The sequence below is a fragment of the Morone saxatilis genome, unplaced genomic scaffold (genome assembly GCF_004916995.1).
Source record: "Morone saxatilis isolate NCDOM2014 unplaced genomic scaffold, NCSU_SB_2.0 Contig23, whole genome shotgun sequence".
NCBI classification, from domain to species: Eukaryota; Metazoa; Chordata; class Actinopteri; family Moronidae; genus Morone; species Morone saxatilis.
In genome coordinates this window covers 20,909,553-20,926,772 of record NW_023339796.1, presented here as the reverse complement: position 1 = coordinate 20,926,772, position 17,220 = coordinate 20,909,553, and the positions used below count along the sequence as shown (strand labels likewise).

The window sequence follows — 17,220 nt, the reverse complement described above, 5'->3', positions numbered from 1 at the left end:
CAGCTTCCAGGTGTGAATGTGTGTCCTGTATGAGTGTGGTCAGGGCATTCCTGCAAATGAGAGCTGGGCTCTGAGTGAAGCTTTCCTCAATAAATAAAGGTTTAAAAATGTTCTATTCAGGAGTCCCAGGAAGCCACACCAGTGAGCCAGAATCAGGGTTCCCACTCTTTTAAGGAAATCCTTTTCCAGGAGTTTTTCTTCACAATGCAGGACAGCACTTGCTTACAATGGTGGTCAGTGTTTATGGAACAGACTTTGGCTTGGCTGTTCTCAGCACAGCAGATTTGGCACTGCAGCCACAGCAGAGCATAAATAACAGTTCAAATCAAGCAGAATTTATTTTATTTCACAGATAATTAGCCTATTAAAAGAAAAGGTAGGAGGTATATATTATCCTCCACAACAAGAAATGTAAATTTGATCATTAAATATAGGCTGTATGCATGCATATATGACCATCTCCACAGCATTTCCAGAACAGACTTGACGCCCAAAGCGTGTTGCAAGCGGTGTGAACAGCTGACATGGGAGCTGAAATGAAATGTTCCCCTTTGCATCTGGTAAACCCGCTTTGAAGTGTCATACCACGCAGCTTATCCTAGCAACAGTCAAGTTTCAATAAAGTATTTAATTTCCAGGATATTTGGTCATTTTAATCAATTCCATGACTGGAAAACTAGTCTCTAAATTTGTTTTTCAGATTCTCCAGGACGCATGGGAACCTTTCAGAACGCACAATACCAATGATATGGCACAACTCAAACTAAAAGGAATGTGGCCTTTGTAAATGTTATTAATAACCCCTGCGACAGGAGAAAATATCCACTGAGAGAAAAGCACTGCGACACTGTGGGCTTCTTTTATCCTTTAAACCAGCCAAATTTCATTGTCAGACTGTTGGTACAACATGCAAGTTGCAACATTCAGCTAGCTAGTGCGAACAAACTGGCAAGTAAGGTGACATATGGCTAAAACAGTGATACATCATCAAAACACTTAATAAATAGCTGTTGCAGAGTCACTTTTCAAACTCAGACTCAGGTAGCGATTTAGCTCTGCAAGGTCTTATCTGACACTTCAGACCACAAAAACAGAGAAGGAAATAGTGACAATAGCAGACTATGTGGCCCACAGCGGAAGACTGTATGAGAAGTTCCAATTATGACGTGTACATTATGTGTGTACATTCACCAGGAGGAAAAATGTGTCCTGAGATGTGAAAATGCTGAAAAACTTTCAAACGGACTCCACTCACCTGCTCCACCTGCTCCTATGACTGTTGTGCCGTTTCCAAAAGCATCCTGAACGAAACCTTTCACTTTCCCAGCATGGGAACGTGACACAATCACCTTCGGAGGGTTGACACTGTAGGATGACCGGGCATGCATATTGGACCTGTGACCTACAAGAGCCCACGCTGGGGGAGGGACAAAACGAGGATAGAAGTTCAATACATATTATGTTGTCATCCAACATCTCATATATTATAGCTCTAGAAAGCACATGTTACAATTTCTTTCCCCAAATGGCACTGAGGCAGGATTTGTGACTCATTATGCTAAAATAAGGGGGCAAGAGAGACATAGACCCTATGGCTTCAACAAAGTTTTCTAGAAAATGCAGAAGTCATAGACAAAGTTATGTCAACGAAAACATTAGATTATTATTCAAAAAGGCTATTTTGGAAGCCTCAATCACAGTCTAACAATGTGAGATTTAAAATGTGAAGGCGCCCAGTTTACACTTACCAGTGAACCCAGTGAAGGGCTGGTGTATCACCCCAATGACCGGTTTACCATCTACAGCCACACATACCATTGTGGTCACATACTTCACCAGATTCTCTATGGAGGGAGCAAAACAGAGGGAGGGCAGAGTTCAGAAGAGAGATGGAATAAGACAGCAGAGACAAGCCAGAGGGTACAGAGAGAGGGAGGGGTTACAGGATATGGGAGGGGACAGGGAAAATGAATCAGACCAGTGGAGAGAGTGTCAAGTGTCAGCATGTCTGTAACGTGTGGAAATCCTGATCTGTCCATACTCGTGTCCTAAAAAAGCTGAATGTTTAAAATATAATATAATAGATATTATAATATATAATATAATATATAAAACATAATATATAATAATTACATAGTTGTACAGGCTACCATAGACAGGGTTCATAACGTTCAAGCACTTCCAAGGGACCTAAACCAAAAAGTAGACTCTGTAAGCCTTATCATCAAATCTAACTTGTTAGTATAAATGCAATTGTATTAACTTGGATTGTAGGTTTTGATGATGATTATTTAATGCTTTCTACTTTCCAGAGTAACAGCTCAACAGAGGACATATCTAGCTTTGAATGTGAGTAAACATGCCAGGAAACAACAAACAAATAGTTTACATGAGTGTTTATGTAGATGAAACACCAGATTATGTTGAAAATCGAGCATTTTTCAAGGAGTATATTCAAATTCAAGCTTATTCCTGACCTTGAAATCATTGAAAGCATTTTCAACACTTTGTACGAACCCTGCATAGACCATCTGTGATCTAATTATCTGGAACCACGGGAGGTCAGATATAAACGAGGTGATCAGTCTGTTATCACCAACAACACTAATCAATATGCATGTGCTGTGTTCATCCTACCATTTGAACTAGTTATTTAACAAGAGTAAAAAACAAAAACAGGTTTGGTCAGAGGACCTAGGGATGAGAAAAGGCCTAACGTGTGTGCTGTAATAGCCCAAACGTTAAAAAATAAAGGACTTTTAACTTTCAGCTCATCTAGTGTAACCACTAATATAGTGAAGCGTTAATTTGACCTGCGTCCACTCCACCCTAGTATTTCCAGGTCATTTTTGTGAAGCCCGCCTAACAAACACCTGAACAACAGAGAGACTGCTAACATATCTTCTGACAAAAGTGCACATTTTGGCCAACATCTGCTAGGAAACGGGACACAGCCCTGCTGTTCAGAACATTCTTTTATGATCTCGACATCGTCCGACAAATCTACATCAATACAGATGAATGACAACAGCTGTGTGACAGACCACATCCAGACGAGAGAAAGTTATCTTAACTTTACTGCCACCTGGCCGACTGTGGCTGGGCAGCTACAGACACAGCTGGTTACATTGACAGCCGGTTCAACCTCCCAGCAGCCTCTTTTTTCAGTTCATTCTTACTTCCTCTTTATGCTGTCAGACTACAGAACAAGTACAAAATAGTAATTTAATGAAGACTTGTAAATACTGCATGTTAACCAGCATGCTGCTGCACAGCGGTGATAAAAATCAATACTTTATGATTGCGAGTCTGTCTGACATTATTTACATAAATCCATGTTTAATGACAACAGCTCTGTTGTGCATTCAGCTGTATTGACATTTGAAATGAGTGATCACAGAGAGGGTGGCGGAGGAGAAGGCGACAGAAAGCCCTTCTTAACTTTGCTCACAACCCTCATTTAGCAGCTTATATCATCATTTTGCACCCCATTTGTTTACCCCATACACACTGAAACGCTGAGCCGGTGTTTTTATACATAATAATGATAAACACTATCATATAGCTTATACAGTCAGACAAGAAAAGTTCCGTTTGCCAGAAAAACGCGATGGAGGGCTGAAAAGGAAAGACAAATATGTGTTTACAAACTGAACTGGCTGAATGTGGACATACTGTCAGTGGCTCACAGAGTAAACAGGAGCTGTACTGGGCTGCTCCCGGCTGTATGAGATTAACTGGATCAGTGTTGAGAGGGAGTTGCTGCAAAGGACCATGGACGTTCGGCCAACTTTCCATAGATAATGGTAGAACAAACACACACAAACATACCTTGGACAAACAAGTGTGGCCACCAAAACCTCATATCCATTCACGCTTCTTTTAAACTGAGCTCGACATTTTACTTTTTTTATTTTAAATCGAAGCCCAACGAGGTACCTCCCTGACAGGTGGACATACTGTTTTCCCAGATGTCATCTAAAATGACTTAACTTCAGCAACATGCACACCTGTATATTCCTGTGTAGCGTCTAGAGGGTCGATCCACACAGTGATGCTCTCAGCAGGAACGTCATTGCCCCCCTTTACATTTTTCAGTATGTCAGCTGGAATTTCCCGGCTCCAGGTTGCGTGGTCCACAACGTTGTCATGTTCCTCGCTGTTCACCTGAAAGCAAACACACGCAGACAGAAGTATGGGTCCTCTGCCTTAGAACGTATTCAGACTACATGGGGCATGTTGATTTGTGCTTTAGAACTTCACCGCTGTGAAACAATCAGAAAATAGCATTTCCTTTCTCTGATTCACTGGCTCTCTCGCTACCAGCGCTCCCTCTCCTCATTCAACCTCTATGTCGAGAACACAACTAGGAGAGTATTATAGTTTGGTCCATGAACCAGCGCCTGTTTCAGAGAAATTTCAGGCTGACTGTGGAGCAGTTTGACAGGTTTTACTGCCGGATTGGCCACCGCAGGGTAACATCGGATTCCGTTTCTCCAAAAGCTGATTCTGTTTCAACGTCTATGGCACAGGTACAATGCACTACCCCCATTCAAAATGAGAAGGAGGACTGATCTAAATCGGCCCTTAGGCTTATTTTAAACTTTAAACAGTATGTGAAGGCATCTCACAGAAAAGCTTTCCTGTCTTTGCAGTCCGACTCAGATCTAACTGAATCAAATACAGGACTGATGAGACCACTGCAGCTTTCGGTCACATCCAACATCAGATTAAAGCCTCGGTTCTGGGGTTTCTAGCTTTGTTGCTAGTTCATGATAGTTTCTAATTTGTGATTTAACCGTCTTAGATTAGTAAAAATGGTCACAATTGAGTTTCTTCATCCTTCATCAGCTAAATAGGTGCTGGTATTGTCTAACATCACTAAAGTTTCCGCAGTAAACAATTAATGAGTGGCACAAACAGCAAGAACGCAGTACAATGGTTACAGTGGCTGTGCTCACCGTGACTTCAGGGAAGGTATTCTTTAAGAGGTTAAACATCTTTCTATGAGACTGCAGGTCCCCCATAGTCAGAGGCTCATTGGCTCCTTCCTTTGTCTTGCCCTTTGACTTCTCCTTCAGGCTGTTGTCATCACGCACTGTCTTCACCTGGGGAGGAAAAACAAAAACGGATAGTTTACCAGATGTCCTCAACCTGTGGTTTCTTTAGAGACTGTAGTCAAACTAACACTGTCACTACAATGTCAGGTTGCATTGAAGGCTTAGCAAGCATGGCATAGGGAAACTTCACCTTTAGTGGACTCAACAACACACAACAAGTGGTTATTCAGGACTCAAATTCACCCTTCACTAAAGCCAGGCCACAGTTTATCCAATAGCTAAAGATTTAAATTAAAGTAAGTAAATGTTTTAGGTAAAAGTAAACCAACTCTTTCTTAAGCAGAAAGCAGGTCCAAAAAAATATGTTTACATTGAGTCCAGTTTATCCTCAGGACATAAAAACAAAACAAGAGCATGGCTAGTAAGTGTCAAAATTTGAGTTTTGTGATTTGGGCGAACTGACCTATAATCATCCAATAACAAACTGATAAAACATGTGTGATACAGCAAACTCATTCTAAATCTGCTCTGGACAATAATTCTAAGTATTGTAATCATGACTCTGGTCCTACAGGTGAAAATATACTACTACTCCAAAATAATGTCTGTGGCTCTGCTGAAGGTGACATGAAGCAGGCAATGAATACACACACATGACTTGTATTTTCTTTTTGTATTTTCTTCTTTCTTTCTATTTCTGTAACCATGAAAATCACTTTTTCAGTGTAGTCTGTCGTCCTTTAATTCAGTACCTCCAATTCAAAACCCTGATCAAACAAGTAAAAACAAAACAAGCCAGCAAGCTATTGGAAGCTATTAATATTGAATTGTTTGATAATGGCTCTTGGGTATGAAAGTTTGTTTGTTGAGGTGTGACAAAACTGTGTTTTTACCTCTCTGCCACCTAGTTCTGCAGCCTCCACTGAGACAGCCAGCAGGTCCCTTAGATCCACAGTTCTCCTCTGTCTGCAGAGGGGAAGGGACAGAACAACAAAGGGTTAAACAGCACTGAATGAAGAAAAAGCATCCCACCAAACCTGCTGAAACCGTATCAGCCTTATCAGCTGCTGGGAGGTGAAAGAGAAAGCGAGTTTTGGACACTGAATGCCCCTGGTACTTCTGAAATGAAGCTGCTATTTTGTGCTCATACTTATTATCTTAAAATCACACCACTGTTATGGCAGACAATTAGAAAGATTCAGTGTTTCCCCACAGAACACTGAAAGCCAGGTAATGATTCAGGTCAGCAGTAGGGCTGGGTATTGTTTTCATAAAACACCTATTTCTTAATTTCAGAAAAGAAGCCAAACTTCTGAACTGTAGCTGTACAACACCTTTGCCTCAATACAAGTGGTTAAATTTAGATTTAAAACAGGCAAAAAATATCAGATCTCTACCTAAGTACTGACGATCATACTCTGGCTGAGTAAGCAGCTATGTGACCCACAACAAACGTTCAATAAGCGATACAAACCTCAACCTCAATGACAGATCTATATTAAAGGGTCAACCTGATGTACATGCAATGTTAATAGATATTACGATAGCACAATTTTCCTTTTCATTGAAAAATACTAAATACAAAAATCTACTGTCTGTATTGGGAAGAATTTGGTGATACAATATGCATCACGATACGGGGTTATGATTCAATATATTGTGATATATTGCAGTACTATGAGGCGCACTGGTAGCTCACCTGGTAGAAAGATTCCAACTTGTGGTCATTTTCTGCATATTGTCCTCTCTCTCTGTTCCCCCTTTCCTCTCTATCAAGCTGTCACAGTCAAAAAAAGGCATAAAAAGCCTGAAAGATTACTTCTCCATGCAGCCAGAACAGTGGATCTGCATTTTACAACCCTGCTATATAGTGGTTGGGGGTTTAAACACAAATGTTGATAGTGTTTTTGAGAATCATACAATAGCACATAACACTCTACTCAAATCATTGTGATGTGACATGGCATTTGTTCGTCTGGAGAACAAGATGTGTAAGGCAGGGTATCTCTGAGGCACTACAGTACTTCTTTATAATGCTGATTGACACATTTTACCTGGGATTTACATATTGCACTTGGCCCTATTGCGATTTAGATAATATTGCGATTAATTGTGCAATCATATACTGAATGTGACAAATCAATATATTGTTATACATATGGAACACACACACACACACACACACACACTATTTACTAGCATATTCTTGTTGTATTTATAAAATGTATCATATTGCTATTAAAGAACAGTATTTTTTATATACTCCATTCTTATTGGACTGTTTTCTTAATTAACTAGTCCTTCTTGTTTTCAAATGATTAATACTTCGGCCATAATTGTTCCTAACATTCGTGCCATTAAAGCATATTAGAGTGGAACAGCAGCTCCAGTGAGAGGTAACGTTAATGTATATCATGTGTGGTAATGGGAGAACAGTCTGACCTGAAGGCAGCCAGGCGGCTGGAGATGACTCCCGCATACAGGTGGTAGATGACACCGACTCCAAGGAGGCAGAACACCGCCACACCGAGCGGTGACAGTCGGATACCCATGGGAGCCATTGTCGCAGAATAATAAATACCCTGTACGTTTTTGTTGAATAACAAGACCACAGGCGTAAACCAAGAGCCCAGACCTGCTCAGTGTAACAGACTGGAGCGATAAGAGCTAGCTGACGTGGCTGTCCCCGCCGCCGGAGGGTCCGGATAAAGCGGCTAACTGGCTGCTGCACACCTGGCGTTTACTCTCCGGATAAACAGGTCGACTGTCACCGAGCGAACAGCTGAACGGCGGACAACCTGAAGCTGTCACAGAAAACAACACGCTGGTTAATTTCGATTAGTTGGAGAGCCACCGTCTGACGTCTGCGTGACGAAATTCACCGACTCATTTGTGTTAGTAACGACATTCCGTTAGCCGGACAGCCTGACTGCGGTCCTTATCCTCGCTGTTAACTCGCCGAAGCAAGCCAAGTGTTCACTGGTATCGACGGCAAAACGGAACAATCACATCTCTGTTCAGTCATTTTCCTCCCAAACGTTACGTACACAGCAGAGGTCACAGGCTGGCACTTCTCTTCCGGGTTATCGCTGATGTCGTCATCCGTTTGGGGTTCTTTTCGATTCATTTTTATAGCCGCAATTTCTAAAAATAATAATTTATAATTATTATATTATTATTAATTTATAGAAGACCAACAGTGGTTTTTAAAAAGGGATACAAATAAAAGTATCATCTTTACGTTTAATTATATACAGTTGTAGAAAATAAAGGTCCCGTATTATAATATGTATAGGTACATTAGTGTATAATCACCTGAATGTAGTAATTGTTGTGTTGTCCTTACCGTAGAATGAGCTGTTTTTATCTACAGATGTTGCAGGTGGCCTTCCATGGAGTCTGCCATGTTTTCTACAGTAGCCCAGTACGGACAACCCAGACACTTGCTGTAGATAGGGACTATTTTGTTTTTCTTGAGTTTGCAGCCACTTAACAGCCTGTTCTCACTCCCAGGTCATCAAATACAGACAGGAGTGATGTTCAGTTAGTTGAAATCTGCAACACCGCCACTAGATGGCACTAAATCCTACACACAGGTCCTTTAGATACGTGTTTGTGATTTTAGATTAGCTAATACATTTTCCACTTCATATAACAGAGAATCAGTAGAGTTAAGTGTCAAAATGTGTAAAAATTAAGAAATATTTTCTCTAAAATAATACGTGTGTTTTGTTTCAGAGAAAAAAAAATTGAATTACACAATATATAAAACATTTTGTGGGTTTTGTTTAACAAACAGTTGCTTATTTACACATCCAACAGTTACAGAGCAACATTATCATTCTTTTGGAATCATGTTTTTTAACATTTGATAAATGTGAGTCCACTATTGACTCTCTTTTAGCTCTGTTTTTGGTCTCTACCAACTCCTGAGGGAAATATCTGTTTCTTTAGCTGCTAAATGCTCCACTGTCCCCTATTTGTTTGCATTACAGTGATCAATTATTGTGTTCATTAATAATTGCCTAATAGCTTAATTTGTTTCAAATAATCAGTGTTTTGTTTATAGATAAGTATAGCCTATATTTTATGCAGGCTCTTGTGCATCCCATCAGCAGGGTGTTTATGCTTTCTTTTCAGAGGTGAAGTACAATGCAATACATAATCCACCTCTGTTAAAGGACCAGTAGGATTCCGAAGCATCTATAGGTGAAGTAGCTGATTACAACTCCCTTGCTTCACCCTCCTCTTTGAAGCATGTAGAAGAAATATAGAGCCAGTTTGTTCGTTCTGGGCTATTGCAGAAAGATGGAAGATTCCATGGAAAGCAACCCGCTCCCTCTGTAGATAAAAATGGCTATTCAAGGTAACGAAAACACAACTATTACTATATTCAGGTGATCATGAAAATACCTATGAATATTATATTCTATTTCTGCCAACAGATCCTCCTAAATGTTACACACTGGACCTCCAACAGGCCTTCTTCTATTATGTTCATGATGAATGCATATACAATGAACAAAGAAAATATTTTACTTTGTCACCAATCTGTATCTGCATGACCACTACAGATAGGTAAGTCAATGTATTTTCCACTTTTTTGGGTAAACCTCCCCTTCAAAAATATACTAGTGTTTGTATTTATAAAAATCACAAACCACGTTCACAAACACCTTGGACATCCAGAACAATACAGCTCCCACTGGTTGTATTTGTGACACTACCCTCCCAGTATGCCTAAACTTGTTTTGCGTCCCAACAAATTACAGGTTTGAAGTGTTTCTCCAGAGTTTTATTCTTCTCAACTGAACACACTGTGAAACAACATTTGGATCGTTATGTGACACACACCAATACAAAATAAACAGCTCTATAATCATATAATAATACATTCATTTTAAACTGAGGAAATTATTAATCATTTATAGAAAAATGTCTGTTATTAAAGAAGCATGATATGATGCATTGGTCTGGGAGGAACCACCATCATAACACCGGTTCAGTATCTATAAACCTGAAGTGTTGTTTGCCAGCAGTGACACTTGGTAATAAGCTTTTCTTCTTTGTAAAACCAGTAAGTGTTTCAAAATGTCCATACTGTAGGCTGTTTCCATGTTCCCTTTCTCAGTAAAAGTACTGAGATGCAGCCACAACATCGCCTCCTCCTCATTTTCTCTCCTCCTCCTCACATCTCCCAGCCAGCTGGCAGACATCTTCATAGGCTACTACACCGCCCGCTGGCTGTCTGCTCATCTCTCTCCTCGTCCTCACGCTCCGTCCTCTGTGTAGCTTACAGAGGTCTCTGAAGACATCACTCCTTTTTCTGATATCTCTCTTTACCTCCTCACTTCTCTTCTCCCCGCTCTGTTGGCCATTTGACAGAGATGTGGTAAGACTTCAGCTCCTCCTCAGATACAAAGTCAGGGGCGCAGCTCATGAGGTCGTGACCCCGGAATGACTTGGGGAAGGCAATGACGTCACGGATGCTGGGAGCCCCGACCATGATGGAGACCAGCCGGTCAAACCCTAGCAAAGCATAAGTTTAGAGTAATTAGACAACCTAATACATTTATAACCATTTTCACCTTTTGGCTCATGAACTGTGCATTTTAAGTAGCACTATTGCACATTACATAAATAATTTTTTGTATGTATACAATAAATATTTGATCAATACACCACTGACACTTTAACCCTGATGTCAAATTCCAGTTTTTCATATATAAGTTGCATGCCACATGTCAGCCTCCCTCTTAAGCTACCAAGCACAATAATACATAATATACATGTTTTACTGGTTGTATGTGATCTATGTATATGTATTTTGTGTTTTTATTCTTATATATTAATACTTTAATTTACAGTAAAGTTAAGTTTACTGTTAAAAACCTTAAATTTATTGTAATGGATTTTTTTAACTGTGAAAATCAGTTAAGCCAGGCCACAAGTGTCTGCAGCAGGAACCGCATCTAGCTGCGCTAAGCTCAGGAACACACTGAACACAGCAAACTGAGCAGACCGCCAGGTCCCATTCAGTTTCTATGAAAACTGTTAAACCTCCCCCAGGAGTGAGATATGATGGGAGAATGTAATGAATGTAATTTGCAGCTTATTATTCATAATAACAGTGCAATCAGATGCAGCTCCTACACTGATCTGTAACACTGTAAAATCAAACAGCAGTAACCTGCTTTTGGACTGACAGCTTAATAGATCAGCCCACAGGAGGCGGAGTGGAGGAGGTGTCAGTGGTTCCTGACTATGGTCTGGGTTTTATTGTGGGGGTCAACACATTCCCTGAAGTGAGCACCCTAAATAAAAAACAAAATCAAAATGTGTAGAAATAGATTTTATGTTTCTTTACTGTCCTGAACTAGCTCAGTGATTGCTAAAGCACGCTGTGGTCAACCATACCCAGAGCAATGCCTCCATGTGGTGGCGCTCCTGAGTCCAGAGCCTCCAGCAGGTGAGAGAGAAGACTGGGATCCTCCTGCAGCAGATAGGTTTCAAAAATAGTTATGATAAGCTAATTGATTCAACCCAACTCCAAAGGTAGGCTGAACACTGGCAAAATATACAATGACTGACCTTGAGGATGTTCTTCAGGACATGAAGCTGTTCTGAGGCGTTGTGGATGCGGATGGAGCCTCCTCCAATCTCACAGCCATTCAACACCAGGTCATAGTGCTGACCACGTACCTGGGACGGACAGATGCATCCCACATGATGTATGATTATTTGTAAATATCTGAAAATGTAATGTCTGAAAAAAAAAAGTCAGAATCAATCAGGTTTTGAGTGAATCAATGTGACTACCTTGTGTGGCTCTGTGTACAGTAACTGTGTGTCCTCTGGCAGTGCAGCAGTAAATGGATGATGGGCTGACTCCAGCTGCTCCGGCTCCTCTTCTTTGAATAAGAAGAGAGGGAAGTCCACAACCCAAAGGAAGTGGAAGGCTGAAGGGTCGCGGACTGAAACGCCACAAGACTCCAGGAGCTCTGCACACTGCAGGCGAACATTACCCAGCAATGTGCGCTGAGAGCGGGAGGTACAGTAGGATGGAGAGACAGAAGACGAATTAACATACAATACATCCTTGCTTGCTGTAGTGTACAACTTTTCCCCTTCATCAGTCTGATCTAATCCAAGTTTGAGTCCGTTACCACAGTGTGGAGGGACCCGGCTGCTATCAGCAGCAGGTCTCCTGGTTCGGCTCCTGTCCTCTGCAGCAGCTCATCTGTGGCTGTGACAGACAGCAGCTTCTTCAGGACAGACTTCAATGTCCTGTCTTCATTGACCAGCACCACGCTGAGCTCCTTGGGACAAATCATACACATGAAGAAAGAGCACACAATGAGAAAATACAAGGAGTGGACACAATAACACTAGCACTATGACTCTAATTAATTTCACAAGTTGTTTATGGTCGAACCATTGTTTGGCCACACTTGTGTTTTGTTTGGTCTGGTTTATGGTACACAAAATATTTGCCAGGAACCTGTTTGCTTACACGCTATGATGTATAGTGTGTCCTGTAGCCTGCTTGAAAAGCACTGGCCCATTATAGTCTGAGCCCATGGAGTCTACTTGTTAACCTCTGATAAAGTGAACCACAGCACATGCCACCCAGCACCCTTTGCTGTGATTTATAAATTAAAACTCATTTGTGGTGCTCTGCAGTCTGCAGGTTTTGAATGTACGATAGTTTCCAAATGTTTGATCGTTTTGAGGTCTCTGGGCCATTGTTTGGGTTTTTTGGCGTCTGGCAGTGCTGTTGACACAATCATGATGATGAGGCAGATACTTGACTCGATGCTTATTTAGTCATGAATATTTAGTATTATGTAAAAATACTTTGAAGATTTGAAGCCAAGGTCTTTTTTCCTGCAGGGCTAGTACATGGGGTTGCATTACTATCTGTTTATATATTCATACACACAGACACATTCTACATGGGCTCAGAGTCGTGAACCATGTGAAACTGAAACAACGTCTGTGTGTCAACCATTCATTTTATTTTTTATTTTTTAATCCTCATTTGTTGTTGTTTCCTGATTGTACTTCCTGCATCAATTCTCCATTTTTTAATGATTAGTACAAAACAAAGACTGAACTGAACACACACAACAGGAAGTGGTGAATTCGAAAATGTTTCACAACACAATTACAAAAAAATTAAAGATGCAAAAGCAAGGAAAGAGAAACAGAGTAAAGACACACCTACCTGGCCAAACTGAGTCTTGGCTGTTTGTTTCACTTTTTCCAAATCTTTCCCAGAGAATAGTTTCTGTAGTCAAACCCAAGACAGAGAATATCATTTGAGACAGAGTTTTGGTTGATATCAAACAGCTTTTTCTTTCTATTCTTATTGATTTGTACCAACGTATGTTCAGTATACCCTGGTGGAACAGGAAATGGATTTGCTCTTACCGCTCCACTGGGGACACGGATGGCCTGGACAGAGCCTTCTGGTTGACTGAGAGCTGATCTAAGGAAGTTAATTTCCGTGGATAGGAAAACCTCACTGAGGTCCATCAACTGGACAGGCAGATAAGAAGAAAGAGAGGGATTCAGACAGTGACAGAGATGTGTGCGGGTCCCACAGATACATTCACACCCTCCTGAACATACAGAAGAAACCGCCCAGAGGAGCATCTTCAGCAGCAGTGGTTTTTGTAGCTGTAAGTCATTCTCATTGTGGCTCAACAGACCAGCATCACACCACAGTGTGCTGTGCAACAGATCACTCACAAGTGTTCTCCTTTTCTGAGACTGGCCTCAGTTAGTCACAGTCTGCAATTTCACCACTAGATGCCACTAAAAGCTACACACTGGTCCTTTAAATTTCCCCTGTGGAGTTTTAGACCTCTTGTAGCACTATGAAGCAGTTTTCTGTGAATGGGTTCCTGTTTTGTTTATATTCCTGCCAATGGTCTCACACTATTCCACTGATTAACAGGGTGCAGTAACATACCAAGAACTGCTGCCATGTGCCAGCAACGGCAGGCAAGAACAAGACCGCTAGCCAGTAAATATGAATGAAAACAATGCAGGATTTTTAAACTTTAAAACATCTGTCTATGTGTCTGTGGGGAAGAATATTTGTTCTGCATATTTTTTAGAGCTCAAAGATACACAATGTATTTTGATGAGTAATACTGAATGTAAACATAACTTATGTTTGTTTAAAAGGAAACTCCACAGGGTACCTTTAATTTAAAGGATCATAAACTAAGCAGTCAGCTCAGTGGAAAACACAGTCATCGTTCTCACAATCACCCACCTTCATACTGAATCTGGTGTCAGGCTTGTCCACACCATAGTCTCTCATGGCCTCTTCATACGTCATGGTTTGGAAAGGAACCTTAATGGGACCTTTCTCTGCAGGCCAGGAGTACTGTAACAAACCCTCCACCAGGGACATGATGCCTGCCTGGTCCACAAAAGACATTTCTATGTCTACCTGGGAGAGATAATGAGAGCATAACCATTCAGAGAATATGATCAGGACTGTAAACTGACTAGTTAAGTCCGAGTCAACAACAGGAAGTACAAAGGGGAATTGACCCTTTCTCTGTCAACTTGCTACTTTACTGTACTTATGCTATATGCTATGTGCTAGGCTAAACCACACTTTGAAGATGGTTAGGTGATAAAAGCAATAAAATCACATCTTAAGTTTACTAATATAGCAAAACGCCAGCTAGTTTAGCTACATCAATTGTTGTTAGCTAGTTACAGCTTCCTTACATAACTACCTTAAGATGTGACTATATGTATGTATGTATGTATATATATATATATATATATGTATAATAGCCTATACCCTCTACCCCTACCCATACATCCCACCCTACTATATAAGCCTATAATATGTATGAATACATATTATATCGCTTTTATCTTTTAGCCTTATTTAAAATCGGGTCTGTCTTTTTACACCAGACCGGAGGCTAGCACATTCAGCATATGTAAGTACAGCGAGAGGAGAAAGTTGAGGGTTCCTGACTGGGGGTTGCTCACACTTTGTCACTTGGACAACCACTTAGAAAGGTCAAGTCAATTGGACAAACAGGACAAATCAAATCAAAATCAGCACCTAGACCAAAGGAACAAAAAACTATGTGAATGAACTACATTTTCTGTACTATCCACCCCAGCAACCGCTGAATAAGGTGAATTTATACATTCCCATATTGGACCTCTACCGGCTTAGGATCCTGTTCTTCACCCACGGCGGCGCGCCTGGGTCACCCCACTCCCGGTATGGGAACAAGTATTTACCTAATTTCCTATCAGAAAAGCAGTATCAATTCTTGGAGCTATGACACTATCAGAATGAGTGATGAATAAGGTGGGTCTTTGAGTGTGGTGGTCAGATAAAGCCTGTGTGTTGTGCTGCCTGTCTTACCTGGGTGAACTCAGGCTGCCGGTCTGGTCTGGAGCCTTCATCTCGGTAGCACCGGGCCATCTGGAAGTACCTGTCACAGTGACAATAAAAGGACAAACCACCGTTGACCATTACATTACCATTACATTACCTAATATTAGCAAACTAAGTCAGTCAGCTTTATGAATAAGCTACACCACATAGGGGCAGCAGAAACAAGTCATGAACAACACTGTTATTTAAAGTTAATATGTTCAACTAATTATCAAATAGTTGCTAATTAACACATCCAGCAGTTATAGAGCAACATCATCATTCATTTGGCATCGTGTTTGTCCACCTGATGAATGTAGGTCCAATAGTCACTCTCTTTTAGCTCTGTTTTTGGTCCCCACCGACTCCTAAGGGAAATATGTGTCTCTTTAGCTGCTAAATGCTCCACTATGTTCACCAGCTAGTCTCTAACCCTAATATACACAGTATGTATAATATAAATGGCATGTATAATAAAGAGTGTTTTGCATGTGCAGATCATGATACACACACTGAACACAGTATTGGACATTCGTCTTACTATTACTGTGCAAATGTAAGTCAGACCAATGCTGAAAGAAAGCCTGTACCCACCTGTCTATACCAGCCACCATTAGAAGCTGTTTAAACTGCTGTGGACTCTGGGGTAGGGAGTAAAACCGACCCGGCTCTCTGGACGGAACCACAAACTCTTTGGCTCCCTGAAACACAAAGAACAGAACATATTCTGGCCATCATATAAGTCTGTCTGTATACAAGTAATTTGCTACATTACAGTTTGTCTTTAATGATATCACCTGTGTTTGTTAGCCTTTAGCGTGAACTATACACTACATTTTGTTTTGTTCTGGTAACTTCAGTTAAAATTCAACAATATGAGGGAAGCCAAGACTATGTCATGTCCCTACATTTTCTCTCAAATGTATAATTAAGCAACTGGGTGACAAATCCTTCCATTTACTGAATGTTTGTTTGGCAAAGAAGCACTATAGCGACTTTGATACTGTGCAGCAGAAACCATTCAAAGATAAAGGACCTTTCTTACCCCTGGTGTTCTTTTAAACAAGGTAGGAGTTTCCACATCAACAAAACCTACAAATGAGAATAAAAGAGACAGTAAGAAACTGTTTTAATCATGCTTCAGCAATGAGGGTCTGGATTCTACTATTGGTTTCTGTACAGTTTGTGTAGTGTTTGCATGGGTTTCCTCTGTGTCCTCTAAGTCCACTAAAGTCCAACAACAGGCAGGTCACATTGGGCGGACACTCAGGGGCAGTATATTCTGAAATGTGAATGCGTTGTGTGTGTGATGGCTCTGTGATGGATGGGCAACCTATCGCTTCACTGACTCTCACTCTCCTTACCGTGCACATTACAGAGGTATTCTCTCATCTTCATCACCAGCTGAGATCTCAGTCTGAGGTTCTTCTGCATCTGAGAGGACCTCAGGTCCAGGTAGCGATACTGCATCCGTAAAGACTCAGATTTCTGCACAAACAACACAGTCACTCAGGATTATTAGCAAGGACATCACTAGCTTGAGTGTTTTGTGAAATAGTGGATATAACATGAGGTACCTACTTTGACAAAGTCTTTAATTTCAAAAGGCAACGTCCGGCACACATTGAAGACCTCCACACTTTCAGCCACGATTTCTATTTCTCCTGTTGGCATCCCCTGTTGGTATGGACACAGCAAAATGATACATACTATACATTCCCATATGGTCTAGCG

General features: G+C 40.9%; 2 protein-coding genes across 3 annotated transcripts in view; both read right to left on the bottom strand.

The window, feature by feature from the left end:
• bpnt2 (3'(2'), 5'-bisphosphate nucleotidase 2) overlaps positions 1–8,147 on the bottom strand; it is a 10,520-nt gene extending 2,373 nt beyond the window's left edge. Inside the window, exons 1-7 of one of the 2 annotated variants that reach the window (XM_035670544.1) lie at positions 7,503–8,147; positions 6,760–6,837; positions 5,954–6,026; positions 4,962–5,108; positions 4,011–4,167; positions 1,749–1,844; positions 1,256–1,417 (exon numbers count right to left, since the gene is read on the bottom strand). In XM_035670544.1, the coding sequence (XP_035526437.1) occupies positions 1,256–1,417; positions 1,749–1,844; positions 4,011–4,167; positions 4,962–5,108; positions 5,954–6,026; positions 6,760–6,837; positions 7,503–7,621 (832 nt within the window). In that variant the 5' untranslated portion in view covers positions 7,622–8,147. The remainder of the gene's footprint in view (positions 1–1,255; positions 1,418–1,748; positions 1,845–4,010; positions 4,168–4,961; positions 5,109–5,953; positions 6,027–6,759; positions 6,838–7,502) is intronic. The other variant, XM_035670545.1, reaches the window with a different exon arrangement.
• Positions 8,148–9,846: 1,699 nt separating this feature from the next.
• The window catches only part of dars2 (aspartyl-tRNA synthetase 2, mitochondrial), a 10,506-nt gene continuing 3,132 nt past the window's right edge, over positions 9,847–17,220 (bottom strand). Inside the window, exons 5-17 of the mRNA XM_035671513.1 lie at positions 17,068–17,163; positions 16,851–16,974; positions 16,532–16,578; positions 16,081–16,187; positions 15,475–15,544; positions 14,347–14,526; positions 13,494–13,601; positions 13,288–13,350; positions 12,227–12,379; positions 11,880–12,098; positions 11,652–11,762; positions 11,478–11,553; positions 9,847–10,589 (exon numbers count right to left, since the gene is read on the bottom strand). Coding sequence (XP_035527406.1) covers positions 10,408–10,589; positions 11,478–11,553; positions 11,652–11,762; positions 11,880–12,098; positions 12,227–12,379; positions 13,288–13,350; positions 13,494–13,601; positions 14,347–14,526; positions 15,475–15,544; positions 16,081–16,187; positions 16,532–16,578; positions 16,851–16,974; positions 17,068–17,163 — 1,536 coding nt within the window. The 3' untranslated portion in view covers positions 9,847–10,407. The remainder of the gene's footprint in view (positions 10,590–11,477; positions 11,554–11,651; positions 11,763–11,879; positions 12,099–12,226; positions 12,380–13,287; positions 13,351–13,493; positions 13,602–14,346; positions 14,527–15,474; positions 15,545–16,080; positions 16,188–16,531; positions 16,579–16,850; positions 16,975–17,067; positions 17,164–17,220) is intronic.